The following is a 22,137-nucleotide window of genomic DNA, read 5'->3' as shown; positions in this document are numbered from 1 at the left end:
GGCCCGGCCTGGCCCAAGCAGGGCCTGGCCGGGCCCACTGGCCCCCACACGGGCCCTGCAGCCACCTGTGCCAGCGCCGGAAACGAGAGAGAGCTTGGAGGGGGAGTTTGCCTATTCTTAAATGTGGATCACAGAGGTGGTCACAACTTTAAGTGGCTTAGAGAATTGTCCATATTCAAACTGGCCAGCTGATAGGTTCTATCAGTTCCCAGAGGAAACTGTAAGCACCCCTTAGCAAGGACGTCCCTTCTGGGACTATGGTTGCTAACCTATGACACCTAGTTTGTATGCTGTTGACATCTTTAAGACAAACTAAATCACGTTTTCACCCCAGTTCTCTTAAATGTCAGAGGTCCTTGTTCTACACAGGCAATAATTTTAATGAGTTCACTGTTTTTGCTTAAAAATATCTTAAGGAGTATCTGTGACTTACACTGATAGGGAGTAATAATTACAGTATGTAGTGACTGCTCTGTAGCTTTACATGAACACACTGTGAGTGATTTTAACTTTGAGTATTATTCCTATGCTTGGTGAATTAGTGTTAATTTTATTTTTTAATTTTAGGTGTTGAAGGGTGATATTAGACCTGCTATTGAAACACATGAGATGCTGTATCAGGTTATAAAAAAGCATAACTTTCTTCCAGAGGTAAGGTAGTACATTTTTGATTGTGTAAACTGATTCTTACCTCAATTTGAGCAGTCTCAGATGCCCATTTGAAAAACCAGTAGGTATATGTGTTATTAAAATCAAAGGCTCATTTCCACAGCATTCTTACATGATTTGTAGTTCTGCATGTCTGACAGCTGTGTTTGGGATATGAAATATTTTTCCTTCAGTTATGCTGTTATTAACAGCGGGAAGCTGCTGCTATTAACAATTGCTTAGACTTCATATTTCAGTCTTTCAGAACTGACCTCAACTCATTTCAGTGTGCAATAGTAATAGTAGCTGCTTGGTAAACACAATAGTGTTAATGCTAAAGATCACAGTCATCCTTATAAACCTGGGGAAGGAACCTAAAGGCTGAATTGACTGAGAGAATGTTCTGAGATTTTGTATAATGTCCTCGAAAGTCAGCACACAAACTTACTACAGATGCTGCAAGTCTTTGAGCAAGTCCATTGTGCACAGAAAAGCTTGTTTATCTGCTGAAGTGTGTGTCTTTGATCTGTGATGACCCAGATTATATTTGAAAGCTTCTGACTCCAGGTTTAATTTTGACTTTTCTCTGGTGTAAGCTTATTTCTGTTAGAGAACATTTTAATTAACATCACATTCACCTGTTGTGGTTACTGAGAGCAAAGAATGCTAAGCACTGGAATGATTTTTTTTTTTTTGAGTCCTTTTAAAATGGTGTGATTTGGCTCTTTATGGGTTTTTTTGGTTGGTTTTTTTTGTGTTTTGTATTTATGAAGGAAACTTTAAAAGGTTAGGTAGTTGTATTTAAGCCAACAGACCATCCCTTAAGCAAAGACTTAAATCTTAGTATGAAATACCAGTGAATATATGACAGAAGTGGCTTTTCCCGGTGCACGGTAACAGTGAATAGATAGACTAGGAAATTTTTAGATATCTGACTTGTAGCCTGTGGTATTAATTTAGAAACAGCTGCTTAACCATCTGTCAGTGTGCAGTGACACTTGACTGCACTGGAGGTGTCAGGTGGTAGGTATGTTTGCAAAAATGGTATTTATCAATGCTAGGCTGGTTATATAGTTAACATAGAATTCAAATAAACCTGTGTTTGGGTTGTATTCCTGCATTTATTTTTGTCTGTTCTCTTTCATCCTCAGGCATTCACAACAGACTTCAGAGTTCACTGGGCTCAGCATCCTCTGAGGCCTGAATTTGCTGAAAGCACCTACTTCTTGTATAAGGTACAGTCACATTCATTCCTCTGACCTTTGAGCACTTTTTCTAGCACCTAGAATTTTGTTGCTGTTTTATTTCAATATAGAATTGAGTAGCATATCTCCAGCTTAACTTATCCAGTGGAGCCTAGTTTAGGATATAAACAAGATGTAATGGTTATCAAAAATGGTTTGGTTTTCTTTCATAGGCTACAGGAGACCCTTACTACCTAGAAGTAGGAAAAACCCTCATTGAAAACTTGAACAAGTATGCCAGAGTTCCCTGTGGGTTTGCTGCAATGAAGGATGTTCGTACAGGAAGTCATGAAGACAGGTAAAGTTTGCAAAAAGTTTTTTTTAAATATAAAAATACAGAAAAAATCAAATTGCCTTGTTTATGTAATTGAATTAATTGATATTTGAGGAGCTGTCTGTCTTCAGTCTGATAACCAAATCTTAAATTACCTGTTTGTATTGAACTGTAAATGCATTGAAACAGTCTATAAACTGTTTCAGTAGTGTTACAGTGTGCTCCATAAGAATATTTTTAGTTAAATAACTGTTCATTTGTCTCAGAGCAATAGATTAATTACTTTCAAACAAAATATACTTCAAATCTGTAAGTTTGTCAGGAGGTTTATTTGTTTTTTCTGTAATGCTGTTTTGTACTGAATGTGCTGAATCATTTCCCTCCAAACACAGCTTCTTCCAGGTGGAAGGAGTGCTAATGGAATTATGTCCAGCAGTAATAGTCATGAAGTCTTCAGAGATGGAGCCATAGGAATATTTATTTTACTGATATTCTAGAAATGAGGAGATCTCCATAAAGCACATCCCCTTTTTCTCCACAGGATGGACTCATTCTTCCTGGCCGAGATGTTTAAATATCTGTACCTGCTGTTTGCTGATAAGGAGGACATGATTTTCGACATCGAAGATTATATCTTCACTACAGAAGCTCATCTATTGCCACTCTGGCTCTCCACTACAAATCAAACCATCTCTAAAAAAAATATAGTATGTAACAGCTCCAGTCTAAATCAGTTTCTGTGGTACACTTCCTTTTTTTGAGGGGAAATGGAAATAAAATCAGGAAAGATAATAGTTTGAGGAAGCACACCAGTTTGAACATGTTGTCTAATAGGCACTGTTTCATCATATTTGCAGTGCCAGTCACAAGAGTAGGAGTAATGACTGGATTCTGCACTGCTGTTTTTACCTTGAGAAAAAAGATACGAATTAATAGCAAGATTTAAAAAAGAAAATCATTCCCCACTTCTGTATAAATTGGAAGATAACACAGTAGGATATTTCTGTCCCCATCTTTATTTTTTTATTATTTTTTCTAAAACCTATGTTTTTCTTGTTAGTTTTAGCACATGAACAAATTTTGAGAGGTTTTTTGAGACAGCTGTGGTGTTAATTTGACAAGATACAGCTGCAGACAGATTTGGGATGTTTAATCACTTTAGCCCATGCAGTAGGCACCTACTGTGTAAATGTGAGAACACTTAGGGGTTTATAAATTACTTAACCTTCCAAAATAACCTGGAGTAGTACAGCTGTGCCATGAAACATCATAAATCCTCAGATTTTTTGATTTTGTGGTCAGTAAGGTGACATAATTTGTCTGTAAGGCAATAAGAAAAAGGAAGAAGAGAAAGAGAAAATTGTGTCTGAGACTTCAAGGACACAAATTCCCTTATTTGTGCCTATATTTCTAACATTTTCTAAGAGTTTTACAATAATGCCTGCATCAGAGGAAAAGGTTTGTATTGTGTGTCAAGCCATGTATCCTGGAAAAATCACCCTGTTTGATGGACTTTAGCATTAAGCAGTGACAAATTTTTAGTTATTTGATGTTAATGTCAAACACTGGTTATGTTTTAATGAGTCGTGGGTTAGGTGTTAAATGTTCCTTCATGGTGGAGATCCCACACACTCTCTGAAATGTTCTGTCCCTGAGATTTTATCTTTTTTCTTTGAGTTTTGGAAACAGAAGCTGGTTTTTGAACTAAGTAAGAAGATTTTTGAAGGGTCTGAAGGAGCATTTTATGTAATTTTTGTTCCCAATATAAGAATTTGATGGGCAGGGTTCCCACAGCTGGTACTGTGTTAAGTGCTGGCCTAACTTGGGTTGTTCTCTTGAGAACTGCAAATGTTAATGAAAGGCCAGTAGGGAGGATGGAATAAATTGCTCAAATGCAGTTTTTTTAAGCTCTTCGAGTCGAAGCTGCAAATGGGCATAATCCAAGTATTGAAGATGGTGTCAGGTGGCTGAAGGGCTGTGACGTTGGGTGTTCCTCTGTTATGGAATTTTATCTGAATGAATGGAATGTGTAAATGATTTTTAACATAAATACGGTGCTATTAAAACAAACTGTGAGAGAGATGCTTGGTACTATCAACCCAACATCCTGTTTGTATTTGCTCTCATAAACAGGAAAGGTCATGTCTTAGTAGCAGCCCTTTAGGTCTTGGGTTTTAGGGAGCCTTTAAATACTTGACTTTTCATTAGCCAATATTGCAAACAGGAGGGGTGAGTCTTTTCAGGTAGATAAGTACTACATTAATTTTTATGAGTTATAAAATGAGCTTGCTGGTTAGCTATAACCAGTTATTTGTTAAGCTGAGGACAGGCTAAATGTGGCTCCAAACCACCAGACATGTTCCACATGGTTTCACATGTTACAAACCAGCAATTTGTGCAGATGTTCACTCTGCCATCTTTCCTAAAAATAGAAATTGTTTGAATTACATAGAGATTCATCCTTGCTTGTCCAGACTTGCAAGTCTGTTTGGCTCCTGAGGAGGAAAATCTTCTGTTCACTTGAAAAAATGTGACATTTTCAGTAAGAATGACCTAAAGCCTTCAGCTGGTCGCTTGCTGTAAAGCCAGTATCAGGTGAAACCAGAACTACTCCCTTTACTTGTCCAGCACATAAAATACAGGGCACAGGCTTTGTTGTGAGCAGGCTTGAGAAGTAGTCTGCCAGCAGAGGATTAGCTGTTTCTGCAAAAAAAAGAATCTAGAAACGGTATATAAATTTAGTAAATTACAAATTAGAATGTGTGTTGTATTTGTCTGTCCAAGGGCTTGAAGTGCACTTGCTTGCACCCTATTGCACTTGGCTGCTGCATGTCCCCAGTACACAGATTAATCAAGGTAGGCTTATCTGTTGATGTTCTCTATGTAAAAATAAAACCTGCATTTTTTTACTCTGTATCTGTCATTTTAGAGCACAGAGTACACAGAGCTGGACGACAGCAACTTTGACTGGACCTGTCCAAACACCCAGATCCTCTTCCCAAATGACCCCATGTTTGCCCAAAGCATTCGTGAGCCTCTGAAGAACGTGGTGGATAAGAGCTGTCCCCGGGGCATTTCCAGAGCGTAAGATGGATACTTCCTCTCTTTTTGTTAGCGCAGGACTGAGTGGAACAGGGTCTGCTCTGTGTGAGCTGTGCTGGAGCTGCCAGTCCTTTTGGGATGGATAGCCAAAGGGATGATTCCTGGTCACAGGAGAAATCACTTCGGTTTTCTCTGGCATCCTCAGCAAGACTTAGTTTGTTTCCAGCTGGAATTAGCAGGTCTTTCAAAGCAGAAGGAGCTGAATGTGCCACATGCCTCGGCGGCAGCTCTCACTTGGAATATCACAGGAAGTGTGTCTCTCTGATTTGTAAAATTAATTTCTGCAGTCTCCTGAACAATTCTGAAAGTCTTCTTTGTAGTAAGGAAATTACGCTGCCACACATAACTGCACGTGTTTTGAGGAATTTGGGGCAGTGTTAAGGCTGAGGAAGTTTGTCCTCCTGATCGCCTCTTCTATACTTGTATTTCATGAATAAAACTGAATTGCAGCTGTATGGGGAAGACTGGGTTTGGTCAGTCTTGCAATAATGCAGACTATTTACAAATGAGAGAGAACATGGCAGTTTTGTTATCGATACTGGGGGGAGGTTTTGCACTGTAAAATTATTGATAATAGAGACAACTTTAAAAAAAGGTAACTTGATTGAGAAGTTGCATTCCACTGAAGCATGCACTCAGTGTGCCAAGAATTCCAGTCTTGTGATGGCAGGGATAACACTAGAGCTCTGTTTCAAGGACAGTCTGGTTTTTAAAGCTTTGATCTCTGATATCTTTTGGCAGAGAAGAGAGTTTGGGAAGTGGACCAAAACCACCGTTGAGAGCCAGAGATTTCATGGCCAGTAATCCTGAGCACTTGGAGATCCTGAAGAAGATGGGAGTCAGTTTGATCCATCTGAAAGATGGACGAGTACAATTAGTACAGCACGCAGTGCAAGTAAGACCTGGCAGGATTTTAGTTTTTAGAGCTCTCAGCAAAGTCATCCTAGCAATGATATTTGACACCTGGAGCTTCAGGAGGGACAGCCACCCTGTGGAAGAAGGCACATGAGCTGGATATGTAGCTATATTTAGCAGGCTGATGCTTTTTAATATTTTGCATCAGCAACACTTTTAACTAATCTTCCACTAATTTAGGTAGAGGCTGCTCATGTTGAAGTGATGTAGCCAGCAGCATCTTGGCTGAAAACACTGCTTTCAGCATGAGATACTTTCATTTCTTTATGAGGTCTATATATTTGCATATTTTCAGTCTCCTCGGTGGTGCATGCAGGTGCTAAACCTTTGTGAAATGATGAATGAGTGGAAGTGAGCATCCATCCTGTGTGTTAAAGGCTTTGTAGCAATGGTCCAAGCAAACACAACTTCTTTTCCCCCAAGTTCCTCAAACATTTAAGATAAAATTGTTGATTCTTTTCTCTGCAGGCAGCAAGTTCCCTGGATGCTGAGGATGGCTTACGGTTCATGCAGGAAATGATTGAACTCTCCAGCCAGCAGCAGAAAGAGCAGCAGCTCCCTCCTCGTGCTGTCCAGATTGTTTCCCATCCCTTCTTTGGCAGGGTGGTCTTGACTGCTGGGCCAGCACAGTTTGGGATGGACTTATCCAAACACAAAGCAGGGGTATGTGAGATGTGGTGCAATCCATTCCTTTCCCTGTTGCACAAGCCTCAGCTTTACAGTATTGCTGCTGTTTGAGGGCATCCAGGTGATCGATTAATTACAGTGCTTAAATTGACAGGCCCCAGTGGCGACAATGACAGCAGTGACAGTTGTGGGGATGAGTGGCTTATCTGTCTGTGCCCTGCTCCTGAGCCATCAGCCATGGTTTAGGATTTAACACACATGCACAGCATGAGTTGGGAAGCAAGGATATCCAGTCTGCAGTGCACAGCTAAGGAGACAGTGATTTAGGGAAGTTTTCCTTCCATGTCAGCCAGGAGCTACCAGAGAAGCCTTTTTAGAGTTAAGAGTAAGTTGTTCTTATGAAAGCTTTTCTAGAAGGCTCTGTGTAGATGGAAGAGGGCAGTACCACAGAGGCAGTGGTCCCTATGGGAAGCAGGAGGAAAATCCAAGTTGCAACCCCAAAGAGGAGTTCCAGACTAGCAGTTCACAGGAGAAAAATTTCCAGAGACAACGCTTCCCAGGTGTAGACAAACCACACCGATTATGAGAATTAGGTTTTCACTCAGTCACTCTTTGCTTCTAGAGCTTCAGTTTCAGGCCACAGATTGTCTGCACTGACACAAGACAACACTAAATGCGTTCGAGTGACTGAAGGAACAAAAATACTTGGGAATCTTTCACAAGCATGACTGTAGTGCTCTAATTATCTTTAGTTTTGTTTTTTCCAAACAGACAAGAGGATTCGTTGCAACCATTAAGCCATATAATGGATGCTCAGAGATCACTAATCCTGAGGCAGTGAAAGAGAAAATTGCTTTGATGCAAAGAGGCCAGTGCATGTTTGCTGAAAAGGCACGAAACATTCAGAAAGCTGGAGCAATAGGAGGCATCGTCATTGGTAAATACAATTCCAAGTTCTTAATTTGTGTAAATGTAACCTGATTTTACAGATTTGAAGATACAGGAAAGCTGACAAGCTCTAAGCTGAGAAGCACAGCAGTTGTGCTTTCAGAAGCTGAAGAGATGTTTGGGGTTTGTCTGGTTCTGTGCAGACACAGATTGGGATGGGCGATTGTCAGTGTTTTTGCAAATTAAAAGTTGCTACTTTAAGGATCGCGGGGTGCTGTCAGTACTAACTGCTGAGGAAGAATGGGGATACAAATGAAAAGTGTTGAGGAAAACACACCAAGTTGGGGTTTGCTCTGAAGTGACTGGGCAGGGGAGGCCACTCTAAATGCAGGCGATCTAACGGGAAGTTTGCCCTTCCTCTGGTGTGCTCTGCCTAGATGACAATGAGGGCAGCAGCAGTGACACAGCCCCTCTCTTCCAAATGGCCGGGGATGGCAAGAACACAGATGACATCACCATTCCCATGCTCTTCCTCTTCAACAAGGAAGGGAACATCATCCTGGATGCCATCCGGGAGTATGAGGCTGTGGAGGTGCTTCTTTCTGATAAAGCAAAAGACAGAGGTAAGGTTAGACGTGATTTATTAAAAATCCAGCTCTCGTCTGTGCTGTGGCACAATGGAAAATGGTCAGGAATGATTTGCACTGCTGCCCAGAGGTGCCATGGTTTTCTGTTTCACACTGGAGTTAGTTTTTTATTAAGAAAGCCATTATCTAAGAGATACCATTATCTACTCCCCCCACAAGGTGACATCCAGAAATGCTGTTCCTAAGTTAAATGTCACTTTGGCTAATGAGAAAATCCAGCCTTTAGGATTCCTTTTGAATCCTTTTTGTTATCAGCTGCTTTGGAGTAGCGTAAGGAACAGTGTGTTTCCAGTGCCCTACATTGTGAACGCCTCTCCCTCACCAAGCTCCCCAGTGACATTCCTGGGACACACAAGGAGACAGACAAGTGCTAGAACTATTTTGTCTATCTAAGGAGAAGTGGTTATCATGAGAAATAAGGCTGCCGACCTCAGATGTTTTGTGGGTGTTCTTGTATAATGCAAGAAAATTGCAAGCTAATACATTCCCAGTTGAAATGCTGAATGTGGCAGAAAATTCCAGATTTTCCTCTTGTAAGCTTCCCCTGTAGCACTGCTGTGTCCAAGCAGAATAGGTAAGAACAAGTATCTCTAGAAAATCAGCCTATTTGCAAAGGGGATATGCCAAAATCTCATCTTGTTTCTTCCTACTTACAAATCCCTCCTGTTTATAACTGTGCTTAAGTGCTCTGACAAAATGCTAAATACAAGATAGCTCTGCCTTTGAGAGTTTGTAATCCATATCTGCTTCTTCCCCCTCCTCGTGCTTCCATTTGGAATCCCAGCAACAATCTTTAAAGGTAAAATGATTCCAAACTACATTATTGATAGCAGTAAGTATCCCATGTCAACAGTGGCATGTGCAGTTAAATTCCCTAGAAATTCTGAAATATCAGTGTCCTGCTTATAGCCATAAATATCAAACCCAGAGAAATCTGCATGACTAAATTGGGCAGCTGTTGGGAGCTAAGCTGGGACGTGGGAGACATGTGTTACTTGCTTTGAATGGGGAGGCTCTGGCTTTGGCTCTCTCAAATGCACAGTTCAGTAAACTTAGGAAACTCTGTCCAATTTTGACTTGCTCTGATGTGGGATCCTGGTGGATCTGGGAGTGCTTTAAAATCCAGCATTAAAGTTCAGTGCACGCAGTGGCTATTTGCTTAAGGCTGAAGAAGGGTAACTGGCACTGACCCACAAGTCACTCCTGAAGTTTGAGGAACCAAAACGGGCCCCACTTCATTGTTTGCCCTCATTTAAAATGTGTTTAAAAGTCTTCCCTCCTATCCCTCTGTAAAATATATTCCTTAGTACCATTAAATTTTCATATCACTGGTAAGTCTGCACTTCCTTGAAGAAATAAGGCCAAGGGAAGTGACCTTGATTTTGGAATACATAATAAAATGCTGCATTCCTGTGGTTGTTTTAGTTTTTATTTTCTTTTTTCCTTCCCTCTCAAAGACTTGGAAATGGAGAATATGGACCAGAAATCATCTGAAAATGATTCACACAAACCAAATTCCAAGGAAGCTCCTTCAGAATCTCAGGATGCTGGAGCAGTCAGTGAGGAGCCTGATGGAGGAGGAGAGAGCTCTGCTGTTGGTGACCCTGATCCTTTGTCTCCTGCCAGCGCTGACAGTGCCAGTGTTTCCAGGGCTGATGAGGATCCCCACAGCCCTGGACCTGCAGAGGCCAGTGCTCCGGAGCCAGCATGTACACCAGAGGACAGCCAGCCTCAGGAACAAAACACCCAGACAGAGTCCAATTCCAAAGCTCACTGGGATAGTAAAGTCCAGCCTATGGAATCCATATTAGCAGACTGGAATGAAGATATAGAAGCATTTGAAATGATGGAAAAGGATGAGCTATGACTTGTAATAATAACTTATTTGATAATAAACAAATGGAGACCTCTTTGGGTAGAAGTGAGGCCCTGATATCCGAGAAAACATATTCAGTATTGGGATGAGCAACCAGGTGTCACCTGGAAAACACCTTAGAATTCCAGCACATGCTCTTTGTATGTTTTAATTTTTCTTGTTTAAAAATGGGAACGTGCAATCAAAGCATTTGTGTGGCCCTGTGGCTGGTGCTGTGCCCCCAGGTAGGGACGAGCCTGAATCGTGCCTTCCAGGCTCCAGGGGGACTCCTGGGGCTCTGGGAAGCAGTTGAGCAGGGTGGGGTGACAGACCACGGAATGGTTCTTGGTGGGGCACCCACCCCTCCCCAGCTGAAAGCCTTCCTTACAGCAGCAGGGGAATTGTTTCCAGGTGCTTGCACAACTGGAAGCAGTCTGGTTTTGTCTGACATATCACAGTGCAGCTCATCACTCCTGGCACCCCTTACCACGAGGAACCACATGGGGACCTGGGAGTTACCCTCCTGCTCCGCTTCCAGCTGGAGGAATTGTACAAACCAAAGGCAAGCTGTGACAGGTCCTGTCAGGAAGGCTGGGCCAGCCGTGGGGCCACCAGGAAAAGGTGTGGGAATGTCCTGCTGGAGGCTGAGGGGAAGCCGACAAGGCAGGTGTTGAGTCCCAGGTGTTTCCCTCGGCCTCTCAGGTGGAAAAACTCCAATCTGCCCCAAGATATGAAAGTCTCTGAAAGGACACGGATCCATCAGCTGTAACAAAACCTTCTTTTTCTGCAAGTTTGACTTCCAACAGCTTGACTCCATTGTTCTTTTTATATGCAACTTGTGTATGTGGTGTTTCAGGCAGGGAGGGCAGTGCCTGTTGGGTCGATTGAATGTTCAGAGTCCAGGGGTGTTATTCCAGGCTCTGGAGTTTGTTACAGGTGAGTCCTAATTTTTTATCCCCATTACATTCAAGTAAAAATGGGGAAGTTTAAACAACAGAGGCATTTTGACTGTGTCCAGAGAAACTGCCAAAAACTAATTAACTTGGTTTATATAAACTGCTTTTAGTGAATTGTGGTTCAAAAAATTGTTTTATATTAAAGACTAATTGAACACTGCCTATATGCTGCACCAGGCTAAAAATGAAGGTTTATATTCATCATTGCAATGGAGTAAATAAACAGGAAGCCCCACTCTGGACTGCACCTTTGATTTAGCTGGTGAAATTACATGTGCTGAATATGCAACTCTTAAGTAGTACAGCCATACTCTGTATTTATACTCTGTACAGTGAGCAGAGCAATCCCAGGCAATGTTGGATCCATGTACTCGGCCACACTTGCTTTCAAAAGTCTCAGAATGCACAGGCACCTTTTGAGACCATGGCAGTCCATCCAAACACCATCCAGAACTTTAAGTCACCAGGGTAGGAAGGAGTTTGAGGAGGAATAGTGAATAAGTGTCCTTTGAAAGAAATTAGCTTTTAAATGGAGTTGTCATTCCTTTGCACAAATAACTGTCTGGAGGTTTGGACTTGAAGCAGCTGGGGGGTTTCATTTGGGAATGTTTTTATTTATGGGTTTTGTTACATGAGTTTCTTCATAGAAAGCATTTGACCGTGGGAGCCTTGTAAGTGTCCCTGGAGCCCTGGGAGCACCAGGACATGGCCAAGTGCAGGATCAAACCATCAGGTACAGATCAAACATTTTCACTCAGAGAATTCCGTTGATCTGTCAGTGCTCAGTGCCACAAAAGGAGTACCTTTGTTCCCATGCTCTTTGACATGGACATCATCTTCCTTCTTGGTAGCTCTTTTGGTGGAAATAGAGTTATTTTTATATCCTAGAGGCTTCTGGTCATTACTCTCTCAATATAGCAGCTAAGGGTTTTCTTTTTTTTACTTGCAGATTTAGGTGTAGACATCAAATTTTATTAAAAGGTTAACTTTCTCTGCCATCACCAGCTCATTTTTAGTAACTGCTTTCTCTACACCTGTTAGTAGAGGAGCAGGCATTACCTTTTCAGGGATTTCCAGGGATCCCAGAACTCCATATGGATTTAGGGCAGCATTTTGGTGGTGGCCTACCTCAGATAATTGTTGCCTCCTTCCTTCTGGGGTGGTTTTTGTTTCATTTAGTTCTCCTTCACCTTTGAAACCATCACAAGAGCCATAGCTTTGTTTACAGAACTGAATCAGGCAAGGCTGACCTTTTGGGAAAGAGGATTAAATTGGGGGGACAGTTTTATTCAGGTTATTTTCACTCTATTTCCTTATGAGGACATAGGCTTTAGTTTAACCTGTTCATATCATTCTGGAAAGAATTCAGTTTTCTGTTACTGTCATCTTAAAAAGCAGAAAGAATGTATTCATCGAAAAGAAAAACCCTTTTGGAAAGGTTTTTCTTCCCAAATGTTTCTAAGTCTGCTCCCTGCATATGGAATATTGCTTGTAGATCATTAATCAGGAATCACCCTTTGTGTATAGCATTGTACATTTCCTTGTATGGTATTGAACACTGAAGAATTCAGGAATCACAGCTGCAACTAGCACTTATTCCATGCCATATAATTCAGCCAATTAATTTCTCATTTGATCTTAGAGGAATCTTCTTAATTGTTTACATTTATTGTTTCTTAATGAAGTTTGAGAATGAGCCCAGCTCTGGTTCTCCTCCTCCTGCCAGTGTCCCTGAGTAGGCACCAATGAGTGTGTGTTGAGAGGTGAAAAACAGGACATCTTATGCAACAGGCATCAGTCAGAACATAGAAAACAAACCATTCTGTGAATGAAAATTGTATGTTCAGATTTTATAAGATTTTTGGTTTGTTGCTTTTTTTTTTTTTTTTTAAGCCAGACCATTTTAAAGCCGTATATTTTCTTATGGAAGATGTCAAATACCAGGTGCTGTAACACTGTTGTTGGGTTTTACTCGCTGGTGATAAGTGTACACAATATTTCTAGGGGCAACTATGTACTGTGATGTAAAAGTCTGGGCTAAAATGTACATAATCCGTGTACAGAATTGTGTACTTGATTATAACTGCTGATTGTAAAGATTTAATAAAATGTAAATATTCTGGTCAAGCTGTGCTGAACTGATGCTCATTTCTGCATTGCTCTTGGCTGTCATTTTCAGCAAGGCAGTCACCAATCCTTCACTGGCAGCTTTGGTGAGGGGATGGAGCAGATTCACAGCTGCCACCCTGGAAAAGCCTGGAATTTTTACCGGGAGATTGGCTGAACCCAGAGGTATTGTAATAACCAAAACACCACCTTTTCAGTCTAGAATTGAAACTGGACAGGCTCTCAGCAACCAGATCTCATTGGACTATTTCAACCTCTCTTCTCTATGACTCAGACGTTACTATTTTATTATTAACATTTATTTTTAAAATCCAGAATCCAGACCTGTGGTGCTGTATTTCCCCACTCCTTTTCTTACTAAATTGTCTGCCTTTTCCACATTGTTCCCCCTTCCCTGCCCCTAGTCCTGGCTGCTCCCTCTGGTTCTCCCTATTGGTTCCAGTACCCCAACTCTGCCCATGTACCGTCCCTGCAATCTGAGAAAACCCCTGGCTCCCTGCCCACGTGGTCTCTCTGGGGACCGGCTGGTCATCATGTGAATAAAAGTTCCTCTGTGGTCGCCATGCAGGGACCCTTCTGCCTCCTTTACCATCACCGTGTTGCGGAGCCCAGCTGGCCGGAGCAGGAGCGCGGGGCCGCCCCAAAGGGCTACGGGAAGTGGGACAGCTGCTCTCCCCAAGCAGCCCCGCTGCGCGCTCTGGGAAGCTTGCAGCTTGCTGAACCAACGCAGGAAACCAAGCGTTTAATTTAGAATGAAAAAGCCAGGTCTCACTTGGGCCTGATGAGGTGAGTCTTGGAGGGGCATATCCCTTATCCTTCCTCTGTTACGAGCTCTCCTCCACCACCTCTATTCCTATCAGTTTTTCCTCTATGGAAGTTAGGATTAGGAAAATTAAGATGCAGGAGCCCTAAATTCAAGTCCTTGTTCAAGTGCGGAGCAGTGTTTATGAAGTAGAAACCCTTGTCAGCCTTGCTAAGGAAGTGCTAAATTTCTTCAGCCTACTCTTCCTTATGTTCTGGGAACATCAGGACTTAGGGACTGGAGTATTTTGGAGCAAAGGCCCTTTCTGCCTCCTTCGAGGCAGAACACTCTGCAAGTGTCCTGCACCTAGTTCAGGGGTCATCAGAGGTGCTGCCTGTACGGGCAGAGGGATGTGATTGCTTCAAAGGCAAAGACAAAACAGAATTGACAGCCAGGGTGGGCCCTGCCCCTCCATGTATTTCTTTTATAACAAGAAATCAGGACAATTGAGGTGTTTATTTCTGGGTCTGAACAGGTTCCTGACACTCCCACTCCCCTGGGATGCTCCTTGCATGGATGGATGCCTGAAGGACAAGGGAGGCATGGTGGCACCAGGTCCTCACCCCTCCTATTAAAACCATTTATTAACTTACGCCAGTGGTTGTATTGAGGGCCTGTTACTCATTTGTCACATTTCCATTTTCCATGCAGGTCACCCGAAGGACTTGAGCTGCTCTGACCAAAATTCAGCCTCAGCTGCTGCTCATGCCATCAGTCACATCGGCCCAAAGCTGCTGTGGCAGGAGTTCCATTTTCTCCCAAAGCACTCCATGAATAGATGACGTTAATAAACGTTTCCAGCTGGAATGGAGCCTATAAAACACTGTTTACCTGGGGAAGTTCACCCAGGCTGTTAATCCCCAGCACGGGCAAATTCATCTTTCCTAATCCTTTGGTAGAGAGTGCAGTGTGATGCCAGGGCACCAGGGCTGGGACCCCTGCAGAGGCATTTTAGCCAAAATTGTTCCACAAAGCCTGTGTGGTACTCACTGGTACCCAGAGGTACCAGTTTTTGGGGAGCAGTGGGGCCACCCTGGGATGTCTCAGATGCCCCACTGGCTGCCACTCCAAGACAGACCTGAAGGCAGCAGTGCAGGGCAGAGAATGAGAAGCAATCCAGAAAACCAGATTCATCCTTAAAAAACCCAACCCAAACCGTACCCCAGCGTTTCTCTGCCCTTCACCCGGGGCTGCCACCGGTCGGGAACACTGGGCTGGGAAGGAGCCCGCAGATTTTGGGCACAGGCCTTGGCCCAGGGGATGCTCAGGGGTTCAGGAAGGGACACGGAGCAGCAACGTGGGTGAGAAAAAGGATGAGCTGAATTTGATGCATTTCAGGATTTCCGTATGGACCTCTTCTCCTGGCAGGCAGGCTGATGGTTTGAGGTGTGCTTGAGGCTCCCCTCCGCAGCAAAAAGCCATTTCCTCATCATCCTCTGGCCCAATGCTCCTTGTGATTGAAGAAAATGAGCAAAGAACGCTTAGAAGGCCTAAAGGGGGAAAAATCCAGGCAAAAGATGCACAGGTGAGGACAGAAAAGGCATCTCCGCCCGTGCTGGCTCTCCGGCGCTTTTATGTAACAGAGCACGTGGCTCTGCACGTTCCTTGTGGGGCTGGACACGGGTTCTCTGAGTGCCAGGCTGGAGCATCTCCCTCAAATGATGTCAATCTTCACTGCACTGGCATTACAGCATCATAAAAAATTACAGAGCTGCTATTTTGGGTAGCAGCTCACTCCGAGTCAGTGAATAAATGCAGCTCCATATGACTCACTCCAGGGGATTATTAATAGACACAAAAGCAGAATGCCAAAACCCCGGGAATATGCTCCATTCCCACACGCTTTCTAGCTTCTCGCAGCAACTGCTTCTTTAGAACTTTTTGTCTCAAATTTTAATTTTTTTAATATACATATATATATATTTAAAGAATTAAATATATGAATTTTCCATTGAACTCACACCTCGAAGGCTTTAGGGGGGATGTTCGGCAAGGATGAAGGATGGTTGCTACCAGGCTCCATCTGGGATGGCAGAGCAGCAGGGACAAGAAAGGGAGTCATTCCAAGAGGGAAGAATCATAGGCTGCTCTTTTTGCTGCCATGGGTGTCTGTGAGGCTGGTGTTTGAGTTGGTTTTTATGAAGGAGGTTCACAGTCCCACATGTGTTGATGATGAAGATGATGATCCTGAAGAGGATGATGATGGTGACTCTCCCATCTTCAGACTCAAAGTGAGCATTTCCCTGGATGTCATGGCTAGATGTGTGCGGCTAAACTGAAAGAAAATAATATGGTTTTTTTTTTTGAAAAGCAAAGACATGAACATCTTTGAGTTCTACCAACTTTCACATCTTGCAGTCCCCTTAGCTGGGGCTGCTTTCCCTTTGCCACAACAGCACAGTAACAACAACAGGAATTTCACTCAGGGCTTACCCAACGTTTTGGATGTCAGATCCCTGCAACAACAAAGCAAATAAGGTGCCTCTCCAAAGCCATCCCTGCATTTCCTATCTCCTCTTCCCCAAACACCTAGAGAGTTAAATTAAACAGAGAGGGATTTCAGCCTGAAAAAGGAGAGTTGCCCAGCAGTACCAGGACCCAAAGCAGTGTTCAACTCTCCCAAAAGCATCTTCCATGAAGCCACATTGGCAGGAAGTGCCATAAATCTGTGCTTTCTCAGTGAACACCCTAAAAATTGCCTGTACCACACAGTGACCTTGGCTGAGGTCAAAGCTTTTGATTTTCCAGAGTGCAAGTGCCGTTACTTCCCCCCGGGCTGGAGCTGCCCCAGATAGGTAAAAGCTTCTTTGGCACAGGGGATGTTGCTCAGATTCCCCAACACCCCACAAAGGATCTGAGTCAGGGCACTGGTTTTATAGTCATGGAATCCCAGAATGGTTTGGTTGGGAAGGGACCTTAAAAATCATCTTGTTCCACCCCTCCTGCCTTGGACAGGGACACCTTCCACTATCCCAAGTTGCTCCAAGCCCTGTCCAGCCTGGCCTTGGACACTTCCAGGGATCCAGGGGCAGCCACAGCTTCTCTGGGCACCCTGTGGCAGTGCCCCACCACCACAGTGGAACTGGAAACCACCCTTTTTGTGCAAAGCCTGTATGACATTTGCTCTTTGACAGTCACACACATCACCCACCCCTTCCTATCCTGAAGGTCTGGTGTGTCAGCCAGGCTGATCTGGAGTTGAGTCATTGCCAACTCCAAAATGGAAGTGACAGAAGATTACTGTTTTACAGACCTGGTAAAACCGAAATAGCTGGGAACAGAATATTTGTCTCCAGGCCGATTCTCGTGTGATGACAGCGATGTCTTTGGAGTTCAAACACGTCTCCCTGGTGCTTCATCGACCCCTTTGCTCCTGCCTTATCATCCAGAGTTTAAATACCTGTTGTGCTCTGGGGCCAGTCATCAGCCTGGGTGTTCTTACAGCAACAAAGAGGAACACTGCAAGAAATCCTGGGATGCTGCTGATCTCTCCCCTACAGCCATGGCAGCACCGGGCACCATCCAGCTGCTGAGGTCAGAACCCACCCGAATGCACACAGGGACGATGGGATGAGGTCATTCCTGGGATGGAGATCTCCCCTCTTGTTAAAGCACTGCTGCTCCTGCTGTGCACAAGGGCAGGGAGAGGTCAGCGAGGCAGCCTGGAGCTGTGTGGCCCATCCATGGCCACAAAGGGCTTGTGGCAGGGGAGGACACAGAGATGGCTCTGCTGGATCCTGGCAGGGAGACCTAATTCAAAAGAACCAAACCTCTCACTGAATGCAAAGGAGGAAACTAATGTTAATTGGGGGATGGAAGGGGCTGGGAGGGGGCACAGGTGAAGTGGAACTCCCAGTAATTAAACATGAGATACAACATGGCCCAATGCTGGGCCTGGGGTGGGCAGCAGCTCCCCAGTACCCCTCCAAATGCTTGGGGCAGGCTCCGAGGAGGAAAATCAGCACCACTCAAAGGGCTCTGGACAAAGGAGAAAGCACTTCAATGGAAGAAGGTTGACTGCAAAACCTCTTCACCACAATTTTCTCCAAGATCCCAGAATATGATGTGGAGTTTGGGAAATACTGCATCAGCCTCCTCAAGAGAAGTTTGGGCCTCAAATAACTTCCCTGGCACTTCTTTTGAGAGGAACCATGAAATCCCATTTACAGCCAAACACAGTCTACCAGATAGGAGCAGTTTTCCTCCTCTTCCCACCTTCCTCCTTTCCACGCCACTGAATGCATTTGAGCTGAGCAAAGCAATGGGGAGGTAGGCTCCAAGGAGAGATGCATTTTCAGCCAGAGTAATCTGCTTATATTATTACAGGCCCTCATCTGCCACATATGTTCAGACTTTTAACAAAATCTCCCAGGATTTTGCAAAGGTGGAAGAACTACAGCAGGTTCCAAACCTCCTGCACACCCTGGTGCCTCCCAGCCAGCAGCACAACAGCCGACCCAGGCTGACACAAATATTGCCATCTACAGGTCCAGCAGGAGGCTGTAATTCATCCAGAAGTCTAAAGCACCTGCTGCTGGTTGGAATACGACCACAGGTAAGATGGGAATTGCTTTTCCTCGCTCACAAAACGTCCACAGAAGCGCAGGTCTCTAGTGCCATCAGCAGCAGCAAGGAAAACATGAAATAAAAGAATTATTAAAACTAAGAGAAGGCTGAAAGAAAGACCATGATGTGTCTAACAGTGTTTGTGTGGGGACATTTACACACATTTACACCTGGACAAGGAAATGTTTCAGAAGAACAGACCCAACCCCAGCACTTCTGCACTACTGTGAGAGCTTTCCAAAGCACTTTGCAGAGAAGGGTTTGCGGGATCAAGCTCCAGGACTCTTTATTAATCAAAGTATTTTAAATAATTGAAATGTGCAGTCTCTCGACTCTCCCAAGCATAGTTACCTGCTTGAGAACTGGCATAAATTATGGAAAAAATCGTATCCAGGAGCAGAGAGACATCACCTTGAAGAATTCATCACAAACCCAACGGCTCCATAGCACTGAGAGATGCCACAGCCCCAGGAAGGGCGATGTGATGGAAGGGAGGCAGAGAAACTTCATCTCCAGGGAGGTCAGGATACTTGAGAAGGGCTGCCTGCCCAATGCAGCTGCTCAAATGAGTGAGGATTTAGGGAAATCAGAGCTGGCTGGTGGTTTTTGACCATTAATAGGATAAAGCTGAACATGCCATAAAGGAGCCTGACATGGAGCTTTTATAGGGGAAGCTGCTGAAGCTCTGGAGTTGTCTGAATCCTGGGATACAGCAACCACTGGGCTCAGACTGAGGCTGCCAGGGGACCAGGGACCTGTGGAGCCCAGAGATAGCTTCTGCCTTCAGGAAAGAAGTTGATTTCTCACAGCTGCTGCTTGGAAAGCTGCTCCTGCTGGATGGGCTCACACCCAACCCTGCAGGAATATGAGCAACTCCCAGGTCTGTCCCCACTGCCTCATCCCCTGCCCAACAGCCAAAGGTAAATCCAGTGCAGGGATGGCAGCAGGAGGGAGCTGGGGGTTTCTGGACATATTCCAGGTATGGCACAGCAGTGATGGGGAATGAAATCTTCTGATGTGGACTGTCCAGCCCAATCAGAGCGAACATTGAGGGAAACCTCTTTAGTCAAGAAATTCAGCAGCAACTTACAGATTTGCAGAGGTCATTTGAGGGACTTAGATTCTTTAACGGGATGTGACTTTCAGAAAGCCCAGTGAAAAATGGCCAATATTTGCGTGGAGTGCCCCACTCAAGTGTCAGCCACATCCTAAGAGATGCTGTTAATGCAACCTCAGTCTGGTCCACACCCATCCCACAAATGAAATCAACACAAGGACAGCAAACTACACTGACAAAGCTTCTTCACAGGATGCAGTGCAAACCCTGCCCTCATATGGCATCAAAGCTGGAAGAAATATCTGCAGAGGTAACAATCTTCTTTGAAATAATAAATACAAAAGCTGTATTTTTTTCCTTTTTTTTTTTTTTTTAACTCATGACAGCATTTGTTAAAAATATTACATCTGCTTTTGAGAAGGTAATATCCTCTCCATTTAATATGGAAAAATAAACTCTACAGGACACCCAACAGATCCCCCCAGTTGGCACAGAGCTGCTTTAAGAGATCAGATGCACGGGACACATCAAGGTGGAGGAGAGGTTTGGTCTTCCTTGTCCCCAGACTCTTAAAACATCATGTTGTAGGAATGGTAAAAGACAAGAATACATAAAAACAGTAAAATGTTTATTTTCTTAGAAAAAAAGAGATTCAAAATGATTGTGATCACACTCCCATTCGTGCTCAGCAAAGCCAATACTGCAAGCTTAGTCCTTGATTAAGATACCTGTTAAACGAAACTTTTTTCCTCTTAAAATACAAATTCCTGATCCTGTATCACTTCCAGTATTTCAGTGATAACATACTTTTAATGGATAATAGTTTCTCAGCTTCTTCTCAGCTGAGAAACAAGGCCTGCCATGGCAAAAACATCCCATCTCCAAAGCTTGGAATCACCAGCACTAACAAGCACTCCGGCCCCGACGCGGAAGGACACACAGCTTAGGGGTGTTTCTTAGATGCTTGGATGTTCACTTATGGAAGCTTGGTATAACACTACCTCATCTGATAGAAAACAGGCCAGAAGCCTCAAGAAAATCAACACCGTCTTTTGGATTAACTTTTAAGGATTTGCTGCGTATCTGGACACAGAAAAAAGTGAGAAGTTGCAACAAGTTTTAACTAGCAGCAACAAAAACAGTTCCTTAGGAGTTCTTAGCAATATTCCTCATGTGTTCATTAGGAAACACTGTAACTGAATGGAGCATATAATGTGGAAATGGTCTTCTGTTATGGAGTGCTGTTCGCTCGAGCAGACATCCCGAAGGTTGTATCCAGAAGGCTGGGTTGGATCTATTTACACTGGAGGTGCTCCTGGGGCGAGCGCAGAGCTGGCACTATGTGACATCCTCCTCCTCTGAACAGTAGTCACGACCCTGCAGGGACAAAGGCCAGGCAGTCGGTACATGGAGACAGCACACAGGAATAAATCCAGGGAATGCTTACTGAGAGCAGTTCTCTAAACCTGGGGGGTTTAAGTTCAGAGCTGGGTAGGAACCGTAGACACAGGGAATTTGCAGGAAACCAGGATAGAAGACACTTCTCTTTCTGTCACTATTAATCTCATAAACGTCCCCCATATACTGAATTCCAGGGGAGGTCCAACAAACTGATTTACAAACCTGCTTTTATGTAAAGATCCACTTTGATGGACACAGCCCCGAGATTTGTTGTGAAAGGATAATCTCTGAGGCAAAAGCAACAAAGCACGTAATCCTATGAGCAACACAAGGCAGCTGCTGTGAACAAGAACCGCTCATCTGATAACCCCAGCAAGAGTTTAACCACAGAGCAAAAGATACCATTCGTATTGAAATTACGCTTGTACTACGGGGGATTCAGCCCAAGCTTCACAAAACATGGGTTTCTTATCAGACCAGTCATGTTATACCTTTTATCCCATCCCAAACACAGGTGTGGAGCAGCATCTCTCTGGGTATTCCCCTTGGGATGGTCTGGAGAAGGCACATCCTGTCCCTCCCTACCCGTTCTTGCAGAGCAGCAAGAAAGGACCCGCTGGGAGCCACTGTCCTTGTCCCCCTGCACAAAGCCAGCTGGAGCTCAGCTGTTCGGTACAAGGCACCCAGGGTATCTTGCATCAAACAAGTGCCTCAAATGCAGGACACAAAATCTCAACCTCTGGACTATTTCCCATTGTTCCCGTGTGCTGGGTGTATCACCTGAGCACCTGGAGAAGGAGAGCAGGAAAGACAAAAGTTTAAAAAAACGGAGAGATCGGTGTTCTTAACAGCAATCAGTTTATCTGGGACACACAGCTGGGCTGCACACCAGGAACAAAGGCTCCAAAATGTCTCTGCAGTGAAAATCCCAGCACCGATGGTGGGACTGCAGAGCCTGGCTTTGCTGGAGTCCACACCCAGTAATGTGCAGTGCTCTTACAACTCCCTGTGGCCCAGCACTGAGAGCA

The 22,137-nt window shown here is 44.0% G+C and overlaps 2 protein-coding genes across 6 annotated transcripts in view; one reads left to right on the top strand and one right to left on the bottom strand.

Annotated features, from left to right (window-relative positions):
* EDEM3 (ER degradation enhancing alpha-mannosidase like protein 3) overlaps window positions 1-13,283 on the top strand; it is a 27,687-nt gene extending 14,404 nt beyond the window's left edge. The window contains exons 11-21 of one of the 3 annotated variants that reach the window (XM_017736459.1): window positions 568-651; window positions 1,800-1,883; window positions 2,066-2,190; window positions 2,708-2,873; window positions 5,096-5,250; window positions 6,010-6,163; window positions 6,652-6,846; window positions 7,582-7,747; window positions 8,136-8,321; window positions 9,130-9,144; window positions 9,803-13,283. In XM_017736459.1, coding sequence (XP_017591948.1) covers window positions 568-651; window positions 1,800-1,883; window positions 2,066-2,190; window positions 2,708-2,873; window positions 5,096-5,250; window positions 6,010-6,163; window positions 6,652-6,846; window positions 7,582-7,747; window positions 8,136-8,321; window positions 9,130-9,144; window positions 9,803-10,212 — 1,740 coding nt within the window. In that variant the 3' untranslated portion in view covers window positions 10,213-13,283. Of the gene's footprint in view, window positions 1-567; window positions 652-1,799; window positions 1,884-2,065; window positions 2,191-2,707; window positions 2,874-5,095; window positions 5,251-6,009; window positions 6,164-6,651; window positions 6,847-7,581; window positions 7,748-8,135; window positions 8,322-9,129; window positions 9,178-9,802 lie in introns of all 3 variants that reach the window. The other 2 variants (XM_017736458.1, XM_017736460.1) reach the window with 2 other exon arrangements.
* A 746-nt stretch (window positions 13,284-14,029) lies between these two features.
* Window positions 14,030-22,137, bottom strand: part of CUNH1orf21 (chromosome unknown C1orf21 homolog) — a 70,334-nt gene continuing 62,226 nt past the window's right edge. Inside the window, exon 5 of one of the 3 annotated variants that reach the window (XM_017736456.1) lies at window positions 14,030-16,360. In XM_017736456.1, coding sequence (XP_017591945.1) covers window positions 16,235-16,360 — 126 coding nt within the window. In that variant the 3' untranslated portion in view covers window positions 14,030-16,234. Of the gene's footprint in view, window positions 16,361-20,315; window positions 21,086-22,137 lie in introns of those variants that run through there. The other 2 variants (XM_017736455.1, XM_017736457.1) reach the window with 2 other exon arrangements.

The sequence above is a fragment of the Corvus brachyrhynchos genome, unplaced genomic scaffold (assembly GCF_000691975.1).
Source record: "Corvus brachyrhynchos isolate BGI_N302 unplaced genomic scaffold, ASM69197v1 scaffold155, whole genome shotgun sequence".
Lineage (NCBI taxonomy): Eukaryota > Metazoa > Chordata > Aves > Passeriformes > Corvidae > Corvus > Corvus brachyrhynchos.
The sequence above is the reverse complement of the archived record's forward strand: the minus strand, read 5'-3'. Positions and strand labels throughout refer to the sequence as shown.